We start from the raw sequence: 23946 nt of genomic DNA, 5'->3' as shown, positions 1-23946 counted from the left end.
AAATACAGGAGTTCTTCACCTTATGAAGGGTTTAGGCTTCAGATGGCTGTACTTATGGCCATTTTTTTTTTAATACATTCAAACTTAAGGAGTTTAAATTTCCAGTCCCTGGATGGATTTTCCACAAAAGCAGAGGGAGGTAGGCAGCCCTTTGAAGCTTTTAAACAGGCCCACTTTTCTTCTTGCTGATATTTGTTGCGTTGCATCTTTTTCTAAAGTAGGTGTTTTGTATACTTTAAGACTGAAAGTAGGTAATTCTTTTTTAGATAATCTCTTAAAGTGCTGTAGGGAACCCACTGGCAGCTTCCTGCCTCACAACTCACAGACACTGTATTTTTAAAATGAATTTTTAATTGACAAATATTAATTGTGTATATTTATGGGGTACAATGTTTTGAGCTGTATGTACACTGTAGAACAATTCAACTGAGCTAACATATCTATTATCTCACCGACTTAACCTTTTTTGTAGTGAGAATGTTAAAAATCTATCTTTTTAGCAATTTTGAAATAGATATTGTTAACTGTGGTTACTGTGAAGTACAATAGGTCACTAAAACATAGTCCTCCAGTCCAACAGTAACCTTGTACCTTTTGGTCAGCATCTTCCCTTTCCCCAGTCCCTCCCCCGATTCCCATTTACCAGCCTCTGGTAATCATCTTTATACTGTTTCTATGAGATGAACTTTGTTTTTAGATTCCACACATGTGGGGTCATACAGTATTTGTCGTTCTGTGCCTGGCTTATTTCACTTAGCACAATGTCCTCCAGTTCCATCTATGTTGCAGTGAATGAAGAATTTCCTTCTTTTTTAAGGCTCTATACTATTCCACTGTGTGTATATACCCTATTTTCCTTATCCATTCATCTGTTGATGGACATTTGGGTTGCTTCCATATCTTGGCTATTGTAAATAATGCTGAAATGAACATGGTAGTGCAGATATCTCATTGACATATTGATTTCAATTCCTTTGGATATATACTCAGAAGTGGGGTTGCTGGATCATACGATAATTCTATTCCTAGTTTTTTAGAAACCTCCATACCACTTTCCAAAATGGGTATCCTAATTTACATTTCCACTAACAGTATACCAGGGTTTCCTTTTCTCCACATCCTCATCAACACTTATTCACCTTTTTGATAACCATCATTTTCTCACCATTTTCAATTGTGATGATCTTTACTTTAGCTCCATCACAATTCTAGTCCTCTTTTTATGGAAAATGTCAACATTCCTACTGCTTTAGCACCTGTCAGTTATCATGTGATCAATAATATTCATGTAACACCTCAAATTAAGCAGTATAGAGCAAACATACCCTATTTAATAATATAAACGACTCACCCCACATGCCCTCTGACTGCACTGGGCTTTAGCAGGCAAAGTTGACTTGCTTCTGTTGAGTGACTTTTAAAAAACTATGTTAGCTAAGTTAAATCTACAGTTTTTGATTTCCTACCCTGGATGCAAGACATTTACAAAGACTTCCTTCCTCTGCTCCCAGAGAAAGCAGCAATAAATTTTTCCACCATCACTACACCACTTGAGGACTACCTCATGCTTTATTGGGTTTAGGGAGCAAGGGTCTTGCTAATAAGTTACTTCCACAGTGTCACTTCTATTCCTAGCGCTTTATCAAACAATTTGAGGACCCCATTTTTATGCTAGGGCTTCATTGATGGAATGGAGCCATCACATTGTCTATATCACTTGAGAGGTGTTTCGAAAGTTCTCAGCACCTCGAGTCTCTTGTTAGCGTCCGTGGACGGTCAGTGGGAAAACTTGGTACCTAACAGGGTTTCCACCAAAGGCAGCTCTCCGAGGGGCTTCACCATCAAGAGCAATCGAAACAGACTGGACCACCCTGCTGGGTCAGTCCCAACATTCCAGGGCCACGCGAGGAAGTCTAAGGCGGGAAAGAGACGATCAGTGGGAGGGCCAGGCACCGGAATTCCCCACTTCTGCGCCTCCACCCCTACTCCCGCCCCACGCCCACCGCCCTCTCCACTCACAGTCCGCCGCGCCCGCCCACGCGGTGACGTCATCTCGCGGCAGCCGGGCGCCCCGCCCAGATAGTGGGAGCCGGAAGCCGGGCATGCAGCGGCGCGCGGCGTCCCGGAACCCACGAGCCTGAGAACTCGCGCACCTGGGGGAAGCCGGCGGGAGGCAGCGGGCATGCGCAGGGCTGCGGTGGCGCAGGCGCCCTGCCGCGCTCGCCGGTCGGGAACCGGCTCTCCTAGTCGGAGCTGGCGGCGTGCTGTGGGCTGTGAGGGAGCGAGGGAAGAAGAGGGAGCTAGGGAGTCCGACTCTTGGGAAGGGCAGGCTTGCCTCTGGGATGGGGAGGAGGCAGTGCAGGGATCCTGCTGTGCGTCTGTGCAGGGCGCGTCCCAGTAGTTTGGGATTTGCAAGAAGATGCAATCAAACAACATTGGCATAGAAAGTGCGATGCGTTTGTCCTAAGCCAAGAACACGCTTAGAATGCACGCCCAGAACCAGTTCTCCCCGAGGGATGGCAACGCACCTGTGTGCCGGGCTCCGCGCAAGGGCTTTCCTTGTTCTTTTATTCTCCCGCCGCCGCTAACAACCTTGTGGGGCGGGCATGGTTGGATCCCCAATTTAAAAGTGGGGAAACTGAGGACAGATTAACCGGTCTGCACGTAACAAAGCTGAAAAGTGGTGGAATTGCTGTTTTTTTCAGGTTTGCCTGATTCTAGAGCTCAGTGCTGCCCATCAGGTGTTTGAAGTCATGATTTGGGGAAAATGGGACAGTGAAGACGTTCTGTTAAAAAAAAAAAAAAAAGCATATCATGAGGTTTGGACATTGAGAGGTATAGGCTGGCTGTAGGAGTCGGGTAGGTGCCAAGGAAAAGGAACTCAGGGTAGATTTTGAATGGGATTTGGCGACAGGGAAGGAGAGAAAGCTTTCCGGTGGTGAGAACAAGGGGAAGGAAAGGGAAAACAAAAGCGTGGAGGTGGGAAAGGAAACATGGGGAGAAAGCGATTGCCTCATTTGGAGTCTTGTGTTTGTGTTTGGCTTGCAAATAGAAGCATCTATAATTCTAGGGTTGGGGTTTTCTTTCAAAGAAATGAATTTTCTCCTTTCTGTTCTTAGGGTTTATGCTATGATGCACAGTGACACCTCTGTTTAGCAAGGTGCATTCCGGCTAGTCATTTAACAGCTGGAAACTTATATACCTGTGGCAAAGATGATCTGCGGTGGAGGGTTTATTCCTGGCCCCTGGCCTGCCTGACCTTGGTCTTTTTAGTGCTTGCCGGATCCTTAGTTCCTTTCTGGTTCCAGTAGTGAGAGGAATAAACACTTCTAACTCCAATCCAACACACTCTCAATGTCAACACCCTCACTATCTTTAAAAGAAGAAAAAAAATACGAAATCATCTTTGTTTAAAGAAGCCTGGCCCCTGTGATTTGTTAATTTGTTGTGTTTTTACACTGTTATTGCTATAACACAGTTTGCACTACACCATTTAGCAACTGATTACTACCTTGTATTAGCCTCTAATTGTTGAATGGGTGTAAATTTTATCTCCTTAAAAAGATTGTAAGATGCCTTAGTCATGTGACTGTGCTGTTTATCTCATAGCCCTGACTGCTGACTTAATTGCCTTTTTCAAGTGTTTCTCTTGCTGAACCCTCACCACTGAGTACCCTGCCTGGCATACTAGGTACTCAGTAAACATTTAATAAATGAAATGAGTCCTCCTGGAGAGCAGGAACAAGCTTGTTATTTATATTGTTCTGGTCCCCTAGCAGAATTATCTTCTCTGGTGGGCACTCAGCACTCCGGTGTGACTTCATCGCTGTGCCTTTCATCAGGGGAAAGATAATCTCCTTGTTTTGCCCTATAAAGAATTGCCACCTGAACACTATGCCCACAAGAAGTCTGCTGAGAAATAATTGTTGATAGATTGACTTAGCCTCAAAGACATCCTGGATTCTTTTCTAAAGCGTGCATCTGCCCCTCTACAATAAACGGTATTTGTGGTTATCTTGGCCAGGCTGCCTAAGAAATACTTTAGGAGAATGTAATTTGAGTATCTTCTTGGCTTGAGAAAGCAAACAAACAAACCAATAAACAGAATCAAACCAACAGAACCCAACAGCAAAAGGATCTTCGTGTTTAATAACCCTATCTGCAAATTTTAAACAATTTTGTGCTCCGGGAGAGAGAATGACTCCTTGTGTGTGAATTTCCAGAGATTTTAATTTATAGTGACATTACATTCAACACTTCCTTTTAAATTTGAAGGGAGGTGGCCTTAAAAATATGCTGGCAACTGGTTTGGATGAGAAAGATTCCGGTTCTTTCTTTATCCAAACCAATTAGACCAGGTCTGAACAGGATTTACAACAGAGAGCAGACCTTGGGTGCCCAAGAACTTTGCTTCATTCCAGGTTGGCGAACACAAGTCAAGTCTGCACCATTGTTCTGTCAGCCGGTTCAGGATACGGCACAGAGTCGATGGGATGGGATGGGGGTGGGAAGGTAATGAGTTCACGTAAATATCTGTACCTAGGAGAGTCAGAAGCTAGAGTAAATTCTCTTAAATAGGCCCTTTCAGTGGCTGCTAAATCTGGCTCATTTCCCATGAATTAGCTGTGGGACACTGGGGACAACTTAGTTCAAATTTCTGGGCCTTCGTCTCCTCATTCGTAAAATGGAGATAACGATAATTTTGGAGTTATAGCATGTAAATGTGCAAAGCAGTTAGAACAATGCCTGGTACACTCACACATAGCACGCGCTTTGTGAAATGTTTGGCAAGTAAATAAAGCGCTAACCTATTTGCTAACCGCGTCTAAATAGCCAGCCACTTGTAAGCCCCACCTATACTGAAATTACGGGGACGCTACCGTTTTCCGACTTCGAGATTTTCCTGACCCATGCAATTACTTTTGCTGCCCTCCACGAGGCTGTAACTCGCCCTCAGGACGTGGGACGTCTGGACTCTTCTCTCCGCCCCCTTGTAGCCCCCCACTCTCCCTCGCGGTGGTGCAGTGAATGAGGGAGGGGTACACGTCCTCCTTCTTCCCCGCCCCCTATCTTCGCAGCTCGCTAAAGCGTTAGTAACCGCCCCGCCGTACTACCGTTGGTCCGGGAACGCCTCCGGGGCGGGGCTGGGGTGCCGCGCACGCGCTGTACAGCCGCGCAGCGCCTGCGCCGTGGAGGGCCTGAGGGAGGCGGGGGATTGGTATGCGAGCGAATGTGCGAGGGGAGGGAGGCGTCCCGGCGGAGCGTGGTACTACGACCAGCGCCGGCCGGAGGGGGCGGGGGGATGCGCCGCGGCGGCGGCGGCGGTGGCGGCGGCGGCGGCGGCGGCGCGGTCGCTGGGGCTGGTGTTTGGCGGCGCCAGAGCAGCGGATCCCGGTCTCGCCGCAGCAGCAGCGCGGGTGTCGTGCACCGCCTGAAGACGCCGTACCTTTCTACCCCCCACTTTTTTTTTTTTTTTTAAATAACCGGAACCAATGAACGCAGCCGGGATCAGAGCTCCGGAGGCCGCCGGTGCCGACGGGACCAGGCTGGTGCCCGGCGGGATTCCGCGACTGAGGCGGCGGGGGCGGCCGGAGGAGTCGCCGGCGGCGGTGGCGGCGCTTCGAGGAGCGGGCGAGAGGCGTGCAGCCGGGGCGCAACTGCGCTTTCACCCGGCTCCTCCTCGGCGCCCTCATCCCGCCTCGACTCCCGGCCCAGCCTGGGGCTGGCTGCGGCGGCGGCGCTGGGCTGCGTTGCTGGTGCTCGGGCTGCTGGTAGCCGGAGCGGCGGACGGATGCGAGCTTGTACCCCGGCACCTCCGCGGGCGGCGGGCGACAGGCTCTTCCACAACTGCCGCCTCTTCTCCCGCCGCGGCGGCCGGCGATAGCCCAGCGCTCACGACAGGTGAGGGGCCGGGGGGCGGCGGGCGGGGCTCAGCCGGCCGCGGTGAGACCCCCCCCATCCTGTGCAGAGGCCAGCATCTCCGCCGGACGTCCGCTATTCCACGACCTCGGCCGGGCGTGATGTGGAGCCCTGGCTGCTGTTCCGTCGCGGTTCCCTGCACTCCGGACATCTTCCCTTTTCACCCCAACACCCCACCCTCGCCGAGCCTCTCGACGGCACTGGTTCCCCTCCCTTCAGTCGGGCTCTCAGATATTCCAAGCTGAGCAATGCGGTGGTTTCTCTTTCGTGCTGCAGAAGAGCCAGCAGGGTCTGCAGGGGACGGGGCTGATTTTTTTTTTTTTTTTTGAAGCTGCTGGAAAAAAGTCAGCAGCAGCATTGCGGTATTGAGTCTACCTCTGGTGCTGCCTTTGCAAAGGCAGCTGGCAGCGAGTCTCACCGGTTCAAAGCCCCGCTGAGCACAACGTCCCAGGGGAGGCTGCTAAAGACGATTCTTTGAGAGCCATAATACCTAGTGATATTAGTAGTTCCGTGTTTGTATGCAGAAATGCCTAAGTTTACTGTGCATTTTTTTGCGGGGTGGAAGGAGGCCGTTTTAAGTGATGGAAAGTGTTTGCTGGTGGGAGCATCACTGGGTGACAAAGGGTGCAGAAACCGCAGCAGGTAACCAGAAATTATACCTAAAATTTGCAAAGTGCAGCATACTCGGGGCTTGCAGCTGGCAACACAGTTCTGATAGACTGCACCAGCACCTTTTTTTTTTTTTTTCTTTTTTGTAGAACGTTCTCGTAATTGAGAACTTGGAAACGTGCTTTGTAAGGTTAAGTGCAGAATTGTATCATTTTTAAAGCCTTCCGGTGTTATGTACAACTGATGGGTTGTGGTTTAAGTAAAAGTTATGATATAAGGACCCTGAAATGATTTCTTTGGGAAAAGTAATGGAGCTAAAATAATGATTTTTTTTTTTTTGTATTTCACTTAGTTTTAAAGTAGATCTGTAGGTTTCCTACAATAATTGTAAGACTAAAAAGTTTAAAGAGGCACAAGATGACCCATGATTAATTTAACCAAAGTGATAGTCCAGCGGGCGTCTGGAAGTTACGAACAGCTTCTCTGACAAGTGCTCAGAAACTGTATTCTTTAAAGCCAAGCAGTTTCTCTGGGTTCTATGATAGGATATTTACTATTCTAGAGAGAAGAAGGATGTTGGTAAACTTTAAAGGCTTTAGAGGATGTAGAGTATAGAACATAATGATCAGCATGTTTAACTTTACCCTGAAGCATATCAAGCCCTATTAAATGGAACTTGATACATCAAACCTACCAATTGGGTAACTGGGATAAAGTGATTATAAAATAATCAGCATTAGGAGCATAATATAGTTTGAGTGAGAAGATAGGCCAGACAACTTTATGCTTGAATAGTATTTATTCTCCAAATAAAAATGTGGCAAGTAACATAATAGTGAAGAATAGTGATTATTAAGAAAGTTGATAAGACTGTAATTTGGAGATTTAATGCCTCATGCAGGAAGGGAAGGAGCAGAAATATTTAGGTTTGTAGAAGATGTAAGAGTGGTTCTGGGTTTCTCTAGTAGAAAAATTTGGTTAATACGTAATTGGCTAATGCTCCGTCAAAAAGTAATTGGTAAAAAGGCAAGCAATTCAGAAAATTTAGTATTTACTGACTGCTAATATTTTATACTGTGTAGATCACATTAAGAAAATTGCTCAGATGAAATTTTATTTTAATAAGCTATTTACAATCCTTTTTAAGACTTAAATTTGTCTGTACTTATTTAAGGCATTGGGGGAAAAAGGTGATTCTTACTGCAAAAAAAATCCAGTGTATCACACAAAAGAGTTGTGCCATAGGGCTTTAAAATAAGTTTGCTAGAAGAATACCCTGGAATTATTTCTAATGTTCTTTTACTTTCCTTTCATCAGAATATTGATTTTTAACAAGTTAAACATTTCCACTTAAAGTTTAAATCATAAAACTACACAATATACAAATTAAATTGTTATTTTAATAAGTTTAGTAAATACAGTCAATAGCACTCATATCTTGGTAAAGGTAAATTGAAAATCTGTGATGAAGTTAGAGAATATTGAAAATTTGTTTGAACTATATGGCCTCTATAGGGTTGTTTCCCATTCTTAAGATTGTATGAATAGTGCTTTCTTTTATGGTTCTATTTGTAAATGTTATGCAAAGCCTAGAACCTAATTTATTAGCATTAGTGTACACTTCAGGAAGTAAAACCATAGACTGAATTTACAAAATACTGTGGTGTGGTGTCATATTCTAGGCAGCGTTAATGGATAGAGATGGAGTAGAGCATCAGTAATAAGAGAACTAAACCTCACGTGAATTTGGAAAATTGAAAATTTTTGAAAGCCTTCTGAGAGAAGAATTGGTGTCTTTGGCTTCTGATTAAAGTTGTGATTTAGCAGTGAGTATTCTTAATAGCTCTGCAAAATGACAACCAAAATCACTTTTCTGTTTTCCTCTCGAGACTGGCATTTTTAATACTTAACTTTAGAGGCTCCATAAGAATTTGCCTTTTACTAATAAAATCTATGAAACTTTCTTTTTCACTGCAGTTTGCCTCTCAAGTGTTTTATTTTAGGGATTTAGTGTACTCTAAGAATAAATTGCCTTTAAATTATCTTGTGTTTATTTGCTCAAATAAACTTATTGCTCAAAACTATACAAATCATCCAAATAAACAGACACGTTGTCATAATGAATACAGGTTTATATTTTCTTTTCCTTTTTAGATATTACCTTTTCAGAATTCATTGTACAAATGTTTTTGATGAGACGGAACCAATATTTATAACATTGTATGATAAGGGTTTTAAATGACATATACAGCACTTATGTATTTAGAGCACTTACTTTGAAAGTGATTGAAATTTAAAGCAAATTAGGGATAGGTGAGAGCTTGGTGATTGTGTTCTAAAGCAGTACTTTAATAACTCAAAACAATACCTTTTTTTTTTTTTTAATTCTTTGCCTAACAGATTTAGAGTTGATGAATTGATCCCGGTGGGGAGTGACCGATCTCATCCAGATAGGGTCCCTGAGAAATAGCTTATGAAAGCGAAACAGCAACAACAAAATGCCGAATAATTGAAATATTACATTATTTCTTATGGAATTAATTGTTTCAGAATTTTTAAAAACAAATTTTAACTGAACATATTTGCCTCTATCCTTTTAAAGAAGGAATTAAAGTAACATTCTTTAGTGCCTATATGAAGGTTTTATCTTAACTGTAGTACCATTTCACTGATTTGGCATGTTATTAGAAATATACATATATAAAAACATGTCTCTTAGAAGTATTAAAATCTCAATTAAAGTTTAATACATTCTTAGTTCAACATATAATACCATTTAGAATGGCCACTTTACCCAGTGCTGTTAAACACCTCTGCATTGTGGAGCTTTCATTAATTTAGATGGAAATATCTCAAATTAGCATGATTGTCTTTGGGAAAATGTTAAACGGAACTTTTAATGACATCAGTTGTATTCCTTATTTTTTTAAATTAGTAGTTGGTTTGCCTGTGGGATATATGTGTTGCTTTCAGTAATATTTTATGAATAACTTACACATGTTAGTGTTTCCATTGTGACCATAGACTCAAAGTAGATTCAGATGGCGTGAGAAACCTTTGTTCCTCTTGTGATGTTGCTCTTCCTGAACTTCTAAAGCCATCGTTTGCTGTATCCTCTTTCTCTTTCCCTTTAGTATCATTACCAGTGCTTTTCTTCACCAGTCTTTAGTCATTGCTGTAGTTGTATTATTGTTGCTAACTACAGGATTAAAGAATCTGTTCATATCCATTTGATCTAGTCAATTCTGGACATTTAAGAATTGGTAGTAATCTAATTGGTCTGGAAACATTGCATCCCTTGGTACTCTTAAGAATACCATGGCAGAACTGGCCTCTGTTGGGAATCTCATAGCACAGGAAGAATTCAGAGGGCCAGTTGGAAAAGTGGATCCAAGATTTAGCTTCCTTTCATTCTAAAGGAGGACACAGGATGATTTAGCTTGCCAAAGGCTTGCTTTGTGGCTGGATACATGCTAGTATTTTCAGATTAATTTAGACTCTTTTTGCGTAATGATATCAAGGATTTTTGATAGTGGCCTAATCATTGATGATAATTGCGGTGTGAACACTTTCACAATGATTGTCGGAGATCTGCATTTATGTAATATGATAGTTAATGTATATATTGGCTAAGCTAATAGTAAGACTAACTGCTAATAGTATGGATAGTAAGCCATTTTTTGACATTTACTGGAATTTGGACCTTACCTTGTTAAGATCTACCTAGGAATTTACTTCTGAATTGATGAGGTTTTATTAACTAAATAATTATTAAGCACAAGCAGAATAACACGAAAGAGAAGTGGGAAAGAATTAAACAAAAGAGGAAGATGTAGGTCTGACTGTTTTGGACGCAGACTAGGTAATAATAGGCACATTGATTAAACTATTCCTATGTGTTAGTATTGTGCTAAGTGCGTTTTATATTATACATCACTGTTTTTGATTCTGAGACTAATTCTGTTAGATAGCTACTGTTTTTTTTCCTTCCAACTTTTCTTTTGGATTCATTTTTGATTCCAACTTTTATTTTAGATTCATGTGGCAGGTTCATTGCCTGGGTTTTTTGAATGATATTGAGATTTTAGTTACCAGTGATCCTGTCAGCCAGGTACTGAGCATGGTACTTAATAGTTTTTCAACCATTAAGCCCTCCTCCTTACCTCCCCTACAAGTAGTCCTCAGTTTCTATTGTTGCTATCTTCATCTTCATATAGTAGATTAGGAAACATACTGGATGATCTTAAGTAACTTGCCCAAGCTCACATCTAGTAGGTAGCAGAGTTAGAAGTTGTCTAGGGTTTCTCTGATTCCAGCGCTTGGATTCTTAGCAGGTATGTTGTATGCGTCCTTATACAAACAATATGCGATGGATTGTGATTAGACCACAATGGGCTGCAAAGTGTAGGAGAAAGGAAGAGGCTGTTAGAGGACCTGGAGGAGGGCAGGATTTGAGCTGGACCTTGATGTATAGATAGGACTTCTTACGGAGATGAGTGAAAAGGCTTTCTGGGAGGAGACATATCCAAGAATAGGGAGTAAATACTTTTCTTTAGAGTTAAGTATAAGGTATATGTAGAGTAGTGGGGAATGCAAGAAGAAAGAAGGTTGGGGCCAAATTATCAAGAGCTTTACAATTCCCTAGTGTATTCAGCATGTATCAAAATGTCAGCACATCTAAAACTGGGGTACTCATGTGTATACTGGGAAGAATGGGACACCCAGGACAAATACACATTTTCTTGGCATATGCATTTTATTAGATTATTTGAGAGCTATACAACTAAAGGTTTCTAAATATGCACGTTAGGGAAAATGTACATATATTTTAATTTTTGAGGTAAAGGCATTTTGAACTTTCAGAGTGTTTTGTTAATAAACTCTTGAAGTTACAAATCTATATCCTGTCATTAGGAGGTGAGAGGCATTGTGGTTTTTGAAGATGAGGGGGTGACATGTCCTTTGTGTTTGAGACAGCCAATTCTGGGTGGATGGCAATGAGGAGATAACAGAGATAAGGATGCCAGTTAGGAAACTATTTAGAAGAAGAGGGCTTGAGAATTCTAATTATGTAGTGGCTATGAAAATGTTTAGATGAAATTTTGTAAAATCGACTATATTCTTAGCTTAGAAAGGAATCTGGCTATTTATATGAAGTGTAAGAAATAAAAATTATCTTTAGCATTAAACATACAGAGTTTATAGAATGATTTAAATCAGTATAAGCCCTTGATAAATCCAAGAAGAAGCACACTGTTTGTGATAGAGAATCTTATTTCAAATGTGCCCATTTCTTAATATAAAGATTAGTTTTTTAAAAAAATGTAATTGGGTGTATGTGATGATTTACAAAGTCGTTTACAGAAAAACAGTTGCAGATGTCTTTGCCAATTGTTTGATAAGTAAAACCAAAAAACTTTTGATATCTGAAGATAATATATTTGCCATAAAATGCTTATATAAAGCTTTTAGAATTCCATGTGTAAAAAGGATAAGTGTTTCCAGATTGAACTAATGTTAGAAGTCAAGAGTCGAAGGCTCCCCAGACCCCTCAGCTGTGAATAACAATATTTCAGACTAGTGGCATATTACTTATTTCAATATTAACTTCTAAATTTCATTCCTGTGTGAATTTCAAGCTTAATCTACAGATGATGATTTCTATTGCCAAATCTAAATGGTTTGTTCTTTTCTTTATCCATGTAGATCTCTATATTAGTATATGTTGGATATTCAGTCTTTCTTGACGCTTTCTAATTCTACCTTCTGTAACTGTTTTCCTTGACTAGTTTCATTGTTGCTGATTTTAAGGGTGGTTCCCTCTTAAGTCGCTGTTCTCAGCCTCCTGTTCCCCTAGTCTAGCTGAACATTTCCTCCTCGGAGAACTTCATTACTAGGAAAGGTCAAAATTGGGGGTAGGGAACCCCAAGCCAGTGACTGATTTGATTTTTGGCTTTATTTCCTTTGGCCCTTGGTGTGATACGGCACAAGCATCATGGCTGCAGTCCCGAGACTAATTTCCTTTCTTCTGGGCCTTGTCAGCCATATCCTTTAAAGTGAAACAATTTCAGGATTAAGGCTAGGAGCATTTGCAGAATGTTTAATAATGTCTATTCAGTGTTTTCATAAGATAGTGGTAACTCCCCTCCAGTACACACAGGCTGATTGGAGCCACAGAGCCTGGCAGGCGCAGTTTACTTGGACTAACATTCATCTCAGAGCCCAAGTACCTGTATCTGTCCGCGTGTTTCTTTTTGTGTATGAATGTTTTTATGTGTGCTTATGGATCTTGGCCACTGTGTAACTTTTTTTCCTCTAGTCATTTTCACTTTCTCTGCCTCTCTTTGATCTTCCTAAACTTGACATTATATGGAACTGAAACACCTCAAAAACTTTTATTGAATGAAGTGCTGGGATTTTAATTAAAAAAAATGCTTGAAGTGAGTATCTCATTTATGTGATTACAGAATACTAAACAGCCTTATCATAAACAGCCTCATCAAAACCCCCTAGGGTAGTCAAAGTGATTTGTAGTTTCTTAAAATATTCTCAATAAGTAAAAAGTCTTTTTAAACCCTTGTTTGAAGTTTTTGTCTCCTACTCAGCACACTGCAAGTTGCACAGGCCCGTGTTTTCTATTACTGTCTTTTTAATTCTTTTTTAAAAAATCTGATGTTGGATAACTAGATAATCTTAATCCCCCTTCTTTATTCCTATTGTCCCGCAATAAATCTCTAACCTTTTCATTAATGACGTATATGTAATTTTTGCTCTGTTTCCCCAATGCCTTGAACCATTGTTATGTTTAGCTCTTATTTCTGCTTTGCCACACATATTCAGACTCTGTTAATCCTCGCCGTTTCTTTCTTCTGGGTACCACATTAAGAAAGAAAAGCTAAACTGCAATTGTAGGTACCCCTGGCTGTTTTTGAATTGAATTTGCATACCCTCTGATGTTTATTCCGTGTTTGTTTGGGGTCGTACGCTGTAGCTCATGCCTGTAATCCCAGCACTTTTCGAGGCCAAGGTGGGCAGATCACTTGAGCCCAGGAGTTCGAGACCAGTCTGGGCAACATGATGAAACCCCATCTCCTCAAAAAATACAAAAAAATTAGCTGGGCGTGGTGATGTGCCCCTGTATTCCTGGCTACTCAGGAGGCTGAAATGGGAGAATCAGGTACCTGAGCCTGGGGGAAGTTGAGTCTGCAATAAGCCTTGATCAGGCCACTGCACTCTGGCCTGGGCAGCGGAGTGAGACCCTCTCTCAAAAAAAAAAAAAAAAAAAAAAAAAAAAAAGGAAAAAAAAAAGTTTGTTTGGTTCTAGGTCTGTTATATGGGTCCTAAACAGAACTATAGAAGGTTAAAGTGAGAAAATCAGTCATTGGTGAATATGTCTGTGTGTGCATAGAGTTTTAAACAATATTTAGTGGTTGTTTTGTGCCAGCTATGGTATGAGTAACTGGAAATATAAAGATGCTGAAATTGACCATTTAAAAACATTTATTATTTATTTATTTTTAGAGATGTAGTCTCACTCTGTTGCCCAGGCTGGAGTGCAGTGACAGGATCACAGCTCACTGCAGCCTCAAACTCCTAGACTCAATCAGTCTCCCCGCCTCAGCCTCCCAGGCTGTGAGGCACCACAGATGGCTAATTAAAAAATTTTTTTTAAAAATGTAAACCTGAAAATTGCCTGAGATTGGATTGCATAATCTAAAAATAGGAAAATGTATATAAATATTTTGGTTCTTAAAAGACCACTACTGTGGTAGCTTATCTAGTATCCTTGCTACATTTACTGAAAATACCTGTTAGAGATATCTGCACTGCTATGTTCTTTTCAGCATTTTTCACAACAGCCAAGATATGAAACAACCTAAGCGTTCATCAGTGAATGCATAAAGAAAATGTGATACATATGCACATGCACCATGAAATATTATTCAGCATTAAAAAAGAAGAAAATCCTGCCATTTGCGGCAACATGGATGAATGTGGAGGACATTATGCTTAGTGAAATAATGCAGACCATAGAAAGACAAATACTGCATGGAATCTGAAAATACCAAACTTACAGAAACAGAGTAGAATGGTGGTTACCAGGGGCTAGGGAAAGGAGTAAATGGAGAGATGTTGAAACTTCAAGTACAAAGATTCAGTTATGCAACATAAATAAGTTTGGAGATCTAATGTACAACAATATGACTGTAGTTAATAGTGTCGTATACTGTACTTGAAATTTGTGAAGAGGGTAGACCTTAAGAGTTCTTAACATACCAAAAAAAAAAAAAAGGTAAGAATGTGATGTGATGGATTATGTGAATTTGCTTCATTGTGGTGAATATTTCATACTGTATGCATATATCAGATCAAATTGTATGTCTTAAATATATCTACTTTTTGTCATTATGCCTCACTGAAGTTATAAACAAATATAAGAATATTTATTGGAAGTATTAAAAAATAAGTCCCCCTTCCCCCTTCTTTGGAACAAAGTATAATTATAAATATAGTTTAAAAAATTTTAACTGGTATATAATAGATGTACATGTTTTCAGGTATCATTCCTTTTTCACTCTTTAGTATACTTTATTAAAAAACAAGCAAGCAAACACAAAATTTCAGTGAGTCCTATGTGCTAGATACCAGTGGGTGTTTGGAATTTCAAGATCAGTAAGATACTCACCCTACCTTGTAGTCTGCTAGAAGGCATATCCACTTAAAGGGTGATGATAGTTGTGATAAGGGTAAAAGGGCCTAAGGCTATGTGCTGTATTTTACTGAATTACAAAGATGGAGTTACTAATTTTGATGTGGAGATGCAGGTTGTTAGTGAATCCTTTTTTTTTTTTTTCTTAAATATCCAGAGTAGAAGTGTCTGCCGAGAATGTATGAGTTTGTCAGATGGAGAAAGGCATGGTGGAAAACCAGAGGTGTGAAGCGAGGAAGCTGGGTGGGGAGTGACGATTATTATAGGCATTGACATTTGAGAATGCTAAATATGATTGTGAATTACCAAATACCCAGGATGACAGAGTCAATGCTGGGCCCTTTTGCAGTGCAGCATCATCCATATTTGCATGTGGGATTTAAATTTTTGCCAGGCATTTTGTGTGTTTTATCCAATTTAATCCTTAGAGAATCCCTGTGAGGTTATCTCCATGAGTTAGTACATCTAACAGAAATTTAGGATTGCTCTCAAATAGTTTGTACTTTAAAAATCCCCCAGTGCCAAGGATCTTCATGTTAAGCATAAGGTATATATGGAGTTGAATCAGGAAATGAGGCTGGAGAAGGAGCAGATACAAACGTTGTGATTAATTTACATTCTAGATCTTTATTGTCCAATGGCCTTAGGAGTTCCTCCTTCCTTTATTTTTGGTAAATAACAAAATTTTGCTATTAAATATTCCAAAATCTTGGAATACGACTCCTATAGAATATATCTGAGGCCCAGTAATTTGTCCTTTTTAAAATTAAACTTTGACTCGGTTTGTTCAGTTTGACTCGGCTTTTCGATAAATGCGTAATTGCTGTTTGTGCTTTGTTTTCATAAATACAAGGATGATGGAATGTAATTTTTAAGAAGCATAGCATCTTATATCTTGAACTTTTATCTGGCCCATAAGTTTGTTTTCACCTTTTTTTTTTTTTTTTTGGTAGAGACAGAGTCTGGGTATGTTGCCCAGGGCTGATCTCAAATTCCTGGGCGTAGGCAATCCTCCCACCTCGCCCTGCAAAGTGCTTAGATTATGAGTATGAGCCACCATGCCTGGCCTGTTTCCACTTTTGTATAGTGTGATGAAGGGCATAGCCTCTAGACTAGAGCAGGATTTTCTTAGTTTGAATTCCAGTCTGACAGTGGTTTTGTAATTTTGGGTAGATGATTTAGTCTGTTAGCGCCTAAATTTCCTTATCTCTAAAATGGGCTGCAAAGAATAAATGAATAACTCTATGTATGCTTAGAATAGAGCCTGGCAAGGGTAAGTATTCAGGTATTATTGACTTACATTATTCTTTTTATCTGTAGATACAGAGATAAGATAGTTGTAGAAATATGCTTTGATTTATTGAGTGTCATTAAGATATTTTATGTTGCATTTTAAAAAGTACGAAGACATAGTTTGAAGCAGTTAGTTGATCTAAATAACTGGACCACAAATGATCCGAGATTAGTTAAAACTCTCTAGAAATATGAAGCTAAGTATAGACGGTGACATTGAGAAGCACCATGATATTAAAAAAAATTAATTGTATCATAAGCCTGAGTCATTTTGTACCTTTATTTATATCATTTAAAGATTTAAAGCATTTTGCAGTTGAAATGCTAGACTTTAAAATCTTTAATGTATGAGTTTAAAGGTTTATTATAAAAAATTTAGAACATACTGAAAAGTAAATATAGAAAATACATCTACTTCAACAGCTAAAAATAACAAAGATGGGCCGGGCGCGGTGGCTCACGCCTGTAATCCCAGCACTTTGGGAGGCCGAGTCGAGTGGATCATGAGATGAGGAGATCAAGACCATCCTGGCTAACACGGTGAAACCCCATCTCTACTAAAAATACAAAAAATTAGCCAGGCGTGGTGGTGGGTGCCTGTAGTCCCAGCTACTTGGGAGGCTGAGGCAAGAGAATGTTGTGAACCCAGAAGGTGGAGTTTGCAGTGAGCCGAGATCACGCCACTGCACTCCAGCCTGGGTGACAGAGTGAGACTCCGTCTCAGAAATCAAAAACAAAAAACAAAGATAACATCAAAATTTTGTTTTTTGCAATCTTATAGATATGTATGCATATTGATATATTTAATAATAGGCTCATAGAGTGATTTTTTAAAAATGTGAAATTACTTAGTAAATATTTGAATGCCAAGTATATTACAGGCATGTGATAAGTTAAGTATTGGGGATACAAAGATGAATGAGATTGAGGTTTTTGTTCCCATGGAGCTTGCATTTCAGTTGGGAAGATAGAAAATACAAATGCTATTTTGAGTTGTGAGAAATGCTATTAAGGAACAAAAGAGACATAAAATAGAAAATAATGTGGGGGCAGTTTTTAATTTAGGTAGGCTAGAGAAGGCTTCTAAGAAGGTCACATTTAAGGTGGCATCTTGAAGGACAATAAAGAGCCAAGTCTGAAGAACTGGGGAATAGCATTCCACACGGACAGAGACTTTGAGGCAAGACAGAATTGGAATTATTTGAAGAAGTGAAAGAGTATCGTTTTGACCCAGCATCTTGAGGGAGGGGGAATGTCGGATGAGATCTGGCTATAGAAAAGGGAAGGACTGGATGGTACAGAGCCGCATAGACCTTATTACCTTATGTTTGGGTTTAATTCAGAGGGTAACAGGCTGGGTGTGGTGGCTCACACCTGTAATCCCAACACTTTGGTAGGCCGAGGCAGGCAGATCACCTGAAGTCAGGAGTTCAGCCCAGCCTGGCCAACATGGTGAAACCCCATTTCTACAAAAATACAGCAATTAGCCAGGCATGATGCTGGGTGCCTGTAATCCCACCTACTCAGGAGGCTGAGGCAGGAAACTTGCTTGAACCCTGGAGGTGGAGGTTACAGTGAGCTGAGATCATGCCATTGCACTCCACTTCAGCCTGGGTGACAGAGTCAGACTCCATCTGGAAAAAAAAAAAAAATGTTTTTTCCATTCTCGTTGCTACCATGTTAGTTCTGAACTAAATCATTTTGGCTAGATGTGGCCAGAGCAGGGGGACTCTTGTTAGCAGTGGCCCAGGGTTACTAATGACTCCTTTGTCCAGGAAGCTCATGGGGAAGCACAGACATCCTTGGGTATGAAGTTTTGGTGATCAGACAGGGCTTGTTTCCTGCAGGGCACTTCCTCTGTCATCAGTGAGAGAGACGCTCATGTCACCACTCTCTTCTGCCATAATGGCTTCGTCCAGCTCTTGGGACAGCTTCTGGAGATGCTGTTCTGCCTCCACAGGCTTTAGGTCACTGTCAGACTCGCTGGGAGAGCAGAGGGGCTCTGTCAAGGAGTAGGGGCTCTGGAAGGCAGACTTCTGCCTCAACTGCCGTAGTGGGTGGGTACGTGAACCCATCCGGGCAGAGAGGCAGTGATGCTCCTTCTCCCAGAGGTCTGCGGCTGAGTGGGCAGGGGCGCCTCCAGACAGCTGGGTGCTCTTCTGGCTCAGGCTGTGAGTCGGGGATCCGCTGCTCTTCTGTGCCCCTCTCTTCCTCCTCCTGGCCTTCACCTGAGTCTCCACTAGCCACTTGGTGTCAGGACTCTTGGATTCTCTGGTACTTGGCATCCAAGGCACTCTTAGCTGAGCGAGCTGCAGCCTGGAGGCTCTGCTGCCCTGGCTCTGGGGTTTCCAGGCGTTTCCAGGAGGGGTCTCCCCAGAGGTTGAGGTTGACGGCTGTCAGGGGCAGCCTCCTTTGGAACTGTCTGCACAGGGAACCCAGGGCTGTGGCAGAGGTCTCCTGGATGGCTGGCCACAGGCTGCAGCTCCTTGCTGTCCTCAAGCTGCTCCTGGTGCTGGAGAGATCTCCAGCGCACAGAGGCCCCTACAGCCTGCCACCGAGAAGCCATCTGCCTGCCCAAGAGTCTTGTCTAACCATTAGGCCCCAGCACCCCCAACGTCCACCTGACACTAAGTACTGTTAAGTACTTTTAGGAAGAACTGTGGCACATCTTTATTGGTGACTAGTAACTTCTAGTGGACACATGTTATAGGATCAGCTTTCAGTTCTTCATTTACATAAACTGAGCAGTTATTAATATATTACTCATTTGGCCTAAGTTATGAACTCTCCTCTTTTAACGGATAATTTCATACCTTTTCGAGTTTAGGGAAATAAAAGAATGGATTATTTAAAATGTTACAATTTTATTTATAGTCTCACAGATTTTAAGAACATTAAAAAGTGCTGGTTAATATGAAATTGGAAGTAGTAAAATTGATAAGTATTAGGCATAGACTGTGAGGTTATGTTGTGCCACTTAGTTGTGGAGGATATTTATTCAATAAATGTTTGAATGTCTACTATGTGCTAGACAGGAGACACTTTTTAGATGCCGGAGAAGTAGGAGAAAACTAAACTAATGAAGTTGCTGCTGTCATAATTTTACTTTTAATGCTGTGGTCGTTTGTTGGGCAATTGTAGTTTTGCTATGTGCAGTATGTGGTCTTAGAATAAAATTGGCAGCTTCTTCACATTATGATTGCTACGCATTCCAGTACTCACTAGTTTGCAGATTCCTCTAATTGAAACTGAATGGCACATTGGTTTTATTTATTAATCTTTTAACTCATAATATCAGTTATACAAATCACAATGATAAATCTCTTTGAGTTTTATACAAAGCATATCCATATTCTTAACTTACAATCAAGTTTAACTTAGTGTAATAGACCTAGAATTAGAAGTCAGATCTATTAACTCCTAGTTTTGTGTTATTTTTGCCATATGCTGTATAGTATTTTTTATGAGATTTGTTTAAAAATCTTATAGAAATATGCACATATGCTGGTCCTCTGAATGTAACTAAACTTATATATGAATAATCTATGATGAGTTGTTTAAACGTGTTTATAACATTATCTGGTAACTTTTATAGTGTACTAAAAATTTAGTTTTACATTTTGAAGTCTTTAAGTTTGTTTTCAGGCAGGTGGCTGGTAGTCATGATAGAGTCATCATAAGCCCTAAATACGTTAATAATTGGGATTATTTCTTTCTTCGTGTTCTAGATTAGTAAAAGAGTAAGAGGCTGGTATGAGTCTCAGGCCTCTAATTTAATAATTAGGATTATTTCTTTCTTCGTGTTCTAGATTAGTAAAGGAGTAAGAGGCTGGTATGAGTCTCAGGCCTCTAATTTATAATGTAACAACATGAGAACAGACTCTGTAGGAATGAAAAGATAGTAAGTCTTTGTATTTAGTCAGTCTTTAAGATTTCTAAATAAATGGGAGCTGTTTTTAAATACAAATTCCCAAGCAAGACATGATATGTTTATAGACAATTCCTTTCTAATTATTATGGGGATGTTCTTGAAAAATCTTATACTAGGAAAATTTCAAATTGAAAAACAGACCTTTGGGAAAAATAGGCTTCAGACAGTCTGGAGCCCCACAAAAGCCCTTATTAATATTTATATTTGCTAAAAGAAAGTACCATGGTAATCATTTGCATGTTCTGAATTAGTAATTCAGAAAAGTTAGTTTCCATTTATCATCCTTTTATTATTAGGAAGAGTTCAGTATTTCCTTCTGTAGCTTATGAGATGTTTGAAAACCCATGTTCGCTTGTAGTAGATAGTATGTACACAAAGGAGCATATTAGCGGCTCAGTGTCCAATCCATTGAAAAGCTAGATGTCTTGTTTTTGTTACTTGGAATTGTTGATTCACATGTCTTAGGAGTCCACACGGTCTCAGACATGTTGATTGATTTGGATGAATCAAATGGAAAAGGTTTGGGGTAAACTTATTTAAGAAGTCTTTTAATTTCTCCGCTACTATGGATGAAACCACTTCAGTAACAGAGTATTGGTAAAATTAGAATTCTTCCTCTAGAGGCTTTATGTTAAGACATGAGGATGTTGGACAGTCTCTCCTGGCTCTGTTCCCACCACTTAGGTAGGTCTTTGGATTGTAGCACTTTCCCACTTTTGAGTCACAGGGATACACTTTTAAGGCCAAGTGAACTTTACATAGGTTTCCTTTAACTCAGGGTTGCATTTTAAAAAGTATTAACACTGGCTCTGCCTTGCGTTACTCTTATCAATCTCTAGATCCCTTCTTTTCCAGTTACTCTAATGTAAAAATTCTCACAATAGTGGAAATGAGAAACCATAGATAAATTTGTGGGTCATTAGAATTTTCATAAATTGGAATTATAATCTAGAGGACTTAACTAAATTTATATATAATAATCGTTTTTGTAACTCATAACCAAATTCTTTTATTTAATGTACTTGCTGAAAATTGACAGTTTTTTGGCCAAAGTACTAGTCAGTGTCTTCATTGGTTTAGTGGCTTTTGGCAGAAAACTATGTGTTTAATTATTGGATTATACTTTACAGCTCAGGTTTTTTCTGTCTCTTACTGTCTTTTTTTTCTGTTTTAGACCATTTGAGTTTTTTTTTTTTCACGTGGAGATGGTAAATAGAATGTCATCTTTTTATCGGTGATAGAAATATTTTTACAATATCTGTTACATATGTACTTTCCAATAGTTAGTTATTTCAAGCTATATTGTTTTGTATTAACCTTTTGCTTTGACTTGCCTAATTTAAGGTAACTATAACTTAACCAATTTTAAGAGGGCTTTCTGACCTCTTTGGATCTTGGTTGTCTTTTGTTAATTTTGGAAAATCTTGGCCATTATCTTTTCAGATAATTCTTTTTTCCTTTGCTTTCTCTAGTCTCCCTTGGGACAACAATTAAGTATATGTTAGACTATTTGTTAATGGTGTTTCCTTACAGTTTCTTTATTTAAAAAAACACCTCTTGCCTTTTTTTTCTGTTTAAGTTTGGATGACTCCTGTTGACCTAAGTTCATGAATAATCCTGTCAAAGGGATTCTCCATCTTTGATAAATTCCTATTTTTAATTTTAGCATTCCTATTTGACTCTCTTATAGTTTCCATATCCCTACTAAAATTTCGTATCTGTTCTTATGTTGTCCAGATCTTTTCTTTTACCTCTTTTAACATATTTTTGAATCATAGTTATTTTAGCATCTCTGATTAGTTCCAACATCTAGGTAATCTCTGTTTGGTTCTGTTGTTTGCTTTATCTCTTAACGATGGGTTTGTTTTTTTTTTTCCTTTTAAATGTGTCTCATAATTTTTGAATGATAGAAGAACCTGTGTCTAGAAATGGGTATACCTCCTCTGTCACACTGTTAGTATGGTAGGTTGAGTTAGTTTTGTCATTACTTGGGCTGGATATGGCTCTGTTGTTACTATCATCACCTTTAGTGCACCACAGACCTGAATTTCTCTGGCGGCGGGTTGCTGTTATTTTGTGCTTTGGATGGACTGAGTGGTGTTCCTGCTTGCTGTGGTTTGAACATTTGTCCTCTCCAAAACTCCTGTTGAAATTTAATTGCCCTTGTAACAGTACTGAGAAATGGGACCTTTAAGCGGTGCTTTGACCATGAGAACTCTGCCCTCATAGATGGGATTAATGTTATATAGGGCAAGTGTGGCTCCCTTTTGTCTCTCTCTCTTTGCCCTTCTGCCATGTAGTGACTCAGCAAGAAGGCTGTAGCTAGATGCTGGTGTCTTCATCTTGGACTTCCCAGCCTCCAGAACAGTGAGGAAATATAAATGGATTGCTGTTCTTTATAAATTACACTGTCTCAGATATTCTGTTATGGCTGCACAAAGGGACTAAGACACTGCTCTGTTGGCAGCTGTCAGCAACATCCTGTTCTATAGTAGATTCTTTTTTATATGGGGTAGGTTTGTAATGGGGGTGGAGAAGTTCTTGGTTTTCCTGGTCTACTTTCAGTCTTAGGTAGGGCTTGTGAGCCTGAGTCTTGAGAGTAGAACCTTTTCGGTCTTCTCCTCTCCCCCTAATCTTTCCCCTCCCATGGCAGCCAAATTGTGTCTTATGACTGAGGTAGTACTTGGGACGGAGAGTTTTCTGTCCTTCCTCTAGCAGTAGTGTACTCCTGCTTAGTTTTGGTATGGGATCATGGGTCAGGAGGGTCTCTGTGTCCTTGAAGTGTAGTAGTCTTTTACTTCTGTCTCTCCCCTAGGAACAGTGGATCTTTGCCTGGGCGTTGTGGGTGGGAGAGGTAATTACCTGCTTCTCCTGGTCTGTAATTGTCTCTCAGACTCTGACTAATCCTGATTTTTGGCATATCTCTTTTTCCTTTCCTTCCAGGTTTCGGGTTCTGTTCTCTTATTTAGTCCCTCACTTGTATTCCCCATCTGTATTAGTTCATTTTCACACTGCTATAAAGATAGTCCCTGAGACTGGGTAATTTATAAACAAAAGGGGTTTAATTGACTTGCACTTCCACCTGGCTTGGGAGGCCTCAGGAAACTTACAATCATGGCAGAAGGTGAAGGGGAAGCAAGGCACATCTTACATGGCGGCAGGAGAGAGAGAGAGAGAGAGAGAGCAAGGAAGTGCCACACTTAAAACCATCGGCTCGCATGAGAACTCCCTCACTATCACGAGAACAGCATGGTTCACTGCCCCTGTGGGCCAGTCACCTCCCATCAGGATCTCCCTCCACACATGGAGATTGCAATTGGAGATCAGATTTGGGTGGGGACACAGAGCCAAACCATATCACCATCTGACTTTTGACTGTATTTTAGTGTTTTCTTGTCGCTTTGTCTCCCGTCATGTGCTCTTTTTGTATTGCATTCAGCTTGACTCATCAGCCTGTAAGTAGGCCAGTAAACTTTTCAATTAC

The 23946-nt window shown here is 40.5% G+C and overlaps 1 protein-coding gene, 1 long non-coding RNA gene and 1 pseudogene across 7 annotated transcripts in view; 1 reads left to right on the top strand and 2 right to left on the bottom strand.

Annotated features, from left to right (window-relative positions):
* Window positions 1-333: 333 nt before the first annotated feature.
* On the bottom strand, window positions 334-5127 carry LOC126954816 (uncharacterized). 5 transcript variants are annotated; one of them, XR_007725727.1, is made up of 6 exons: window positions 4881-5127; window positions 4390-4539; window positions 3147-3369; window positions 2529-2786; window positions 2020-2271; window positions 334-1913 (listed from the first exon to the last, which is right to left on the bottom strand). It is a non-coding gene; the product is annotated as an uncharacterized LOC126954816 (long non-coding RNA). The 5 variants fall into 5 exon arrangements; XR_007725728.1 differs by having other exon boundaries at window positions 3147-3373; window positions 4921-5126; XR_007725724.1 differs by having other exon boundaries at window positions 337-1913; window positions 3147-3373; window positions 4881-5126.
* A 77-nt stretch (window positions 5128-5204) lies between these two features.
* STIM2 (stromal interaction molecule 2) overlaps window positions 5205-23946 on the top strand; it is a 165303-nt gene continuing 146561 nt past the window's right edge. The window contains exon 1 of one of the 2 annotated variants that reach the window (XM_050790676.1): window positions 5205-5901. In XM_050790676.1, coding sequence (XP_050646633.1) covers window positions 5493-5901 — 409 coding nt within the window. In that variant the 5' untranslated portion in view covers window positions 5205-5492. The remainder of the gene's footprint in view (window positions 5902-23946) is intronic. The other variant, XM_050790675.1, reaches the window with a different exon arrangement.
* Window positions 18312-19097, bottom strand: LOC126954815 (protein PIMREG-like; annotated as a pseudogene).

Source organism: Macaca thibetana, chromosome 5 (assembly GCF_024542745.1).
Source record: "Macaca thibetana thibetana isolate TM-01 chromosome 5, ASM2454274v1, whole genome shotgun sequence".
NCBI classification, from domain to species: Eukaryota; Metazoa; Chordata; class Mammalia; order Primates; family Cercopithecidae; genus Macaca; species Macaca thibetana.
This window is presented reverse-complemented; position numbering and strand designations above follow the sequence as displayed.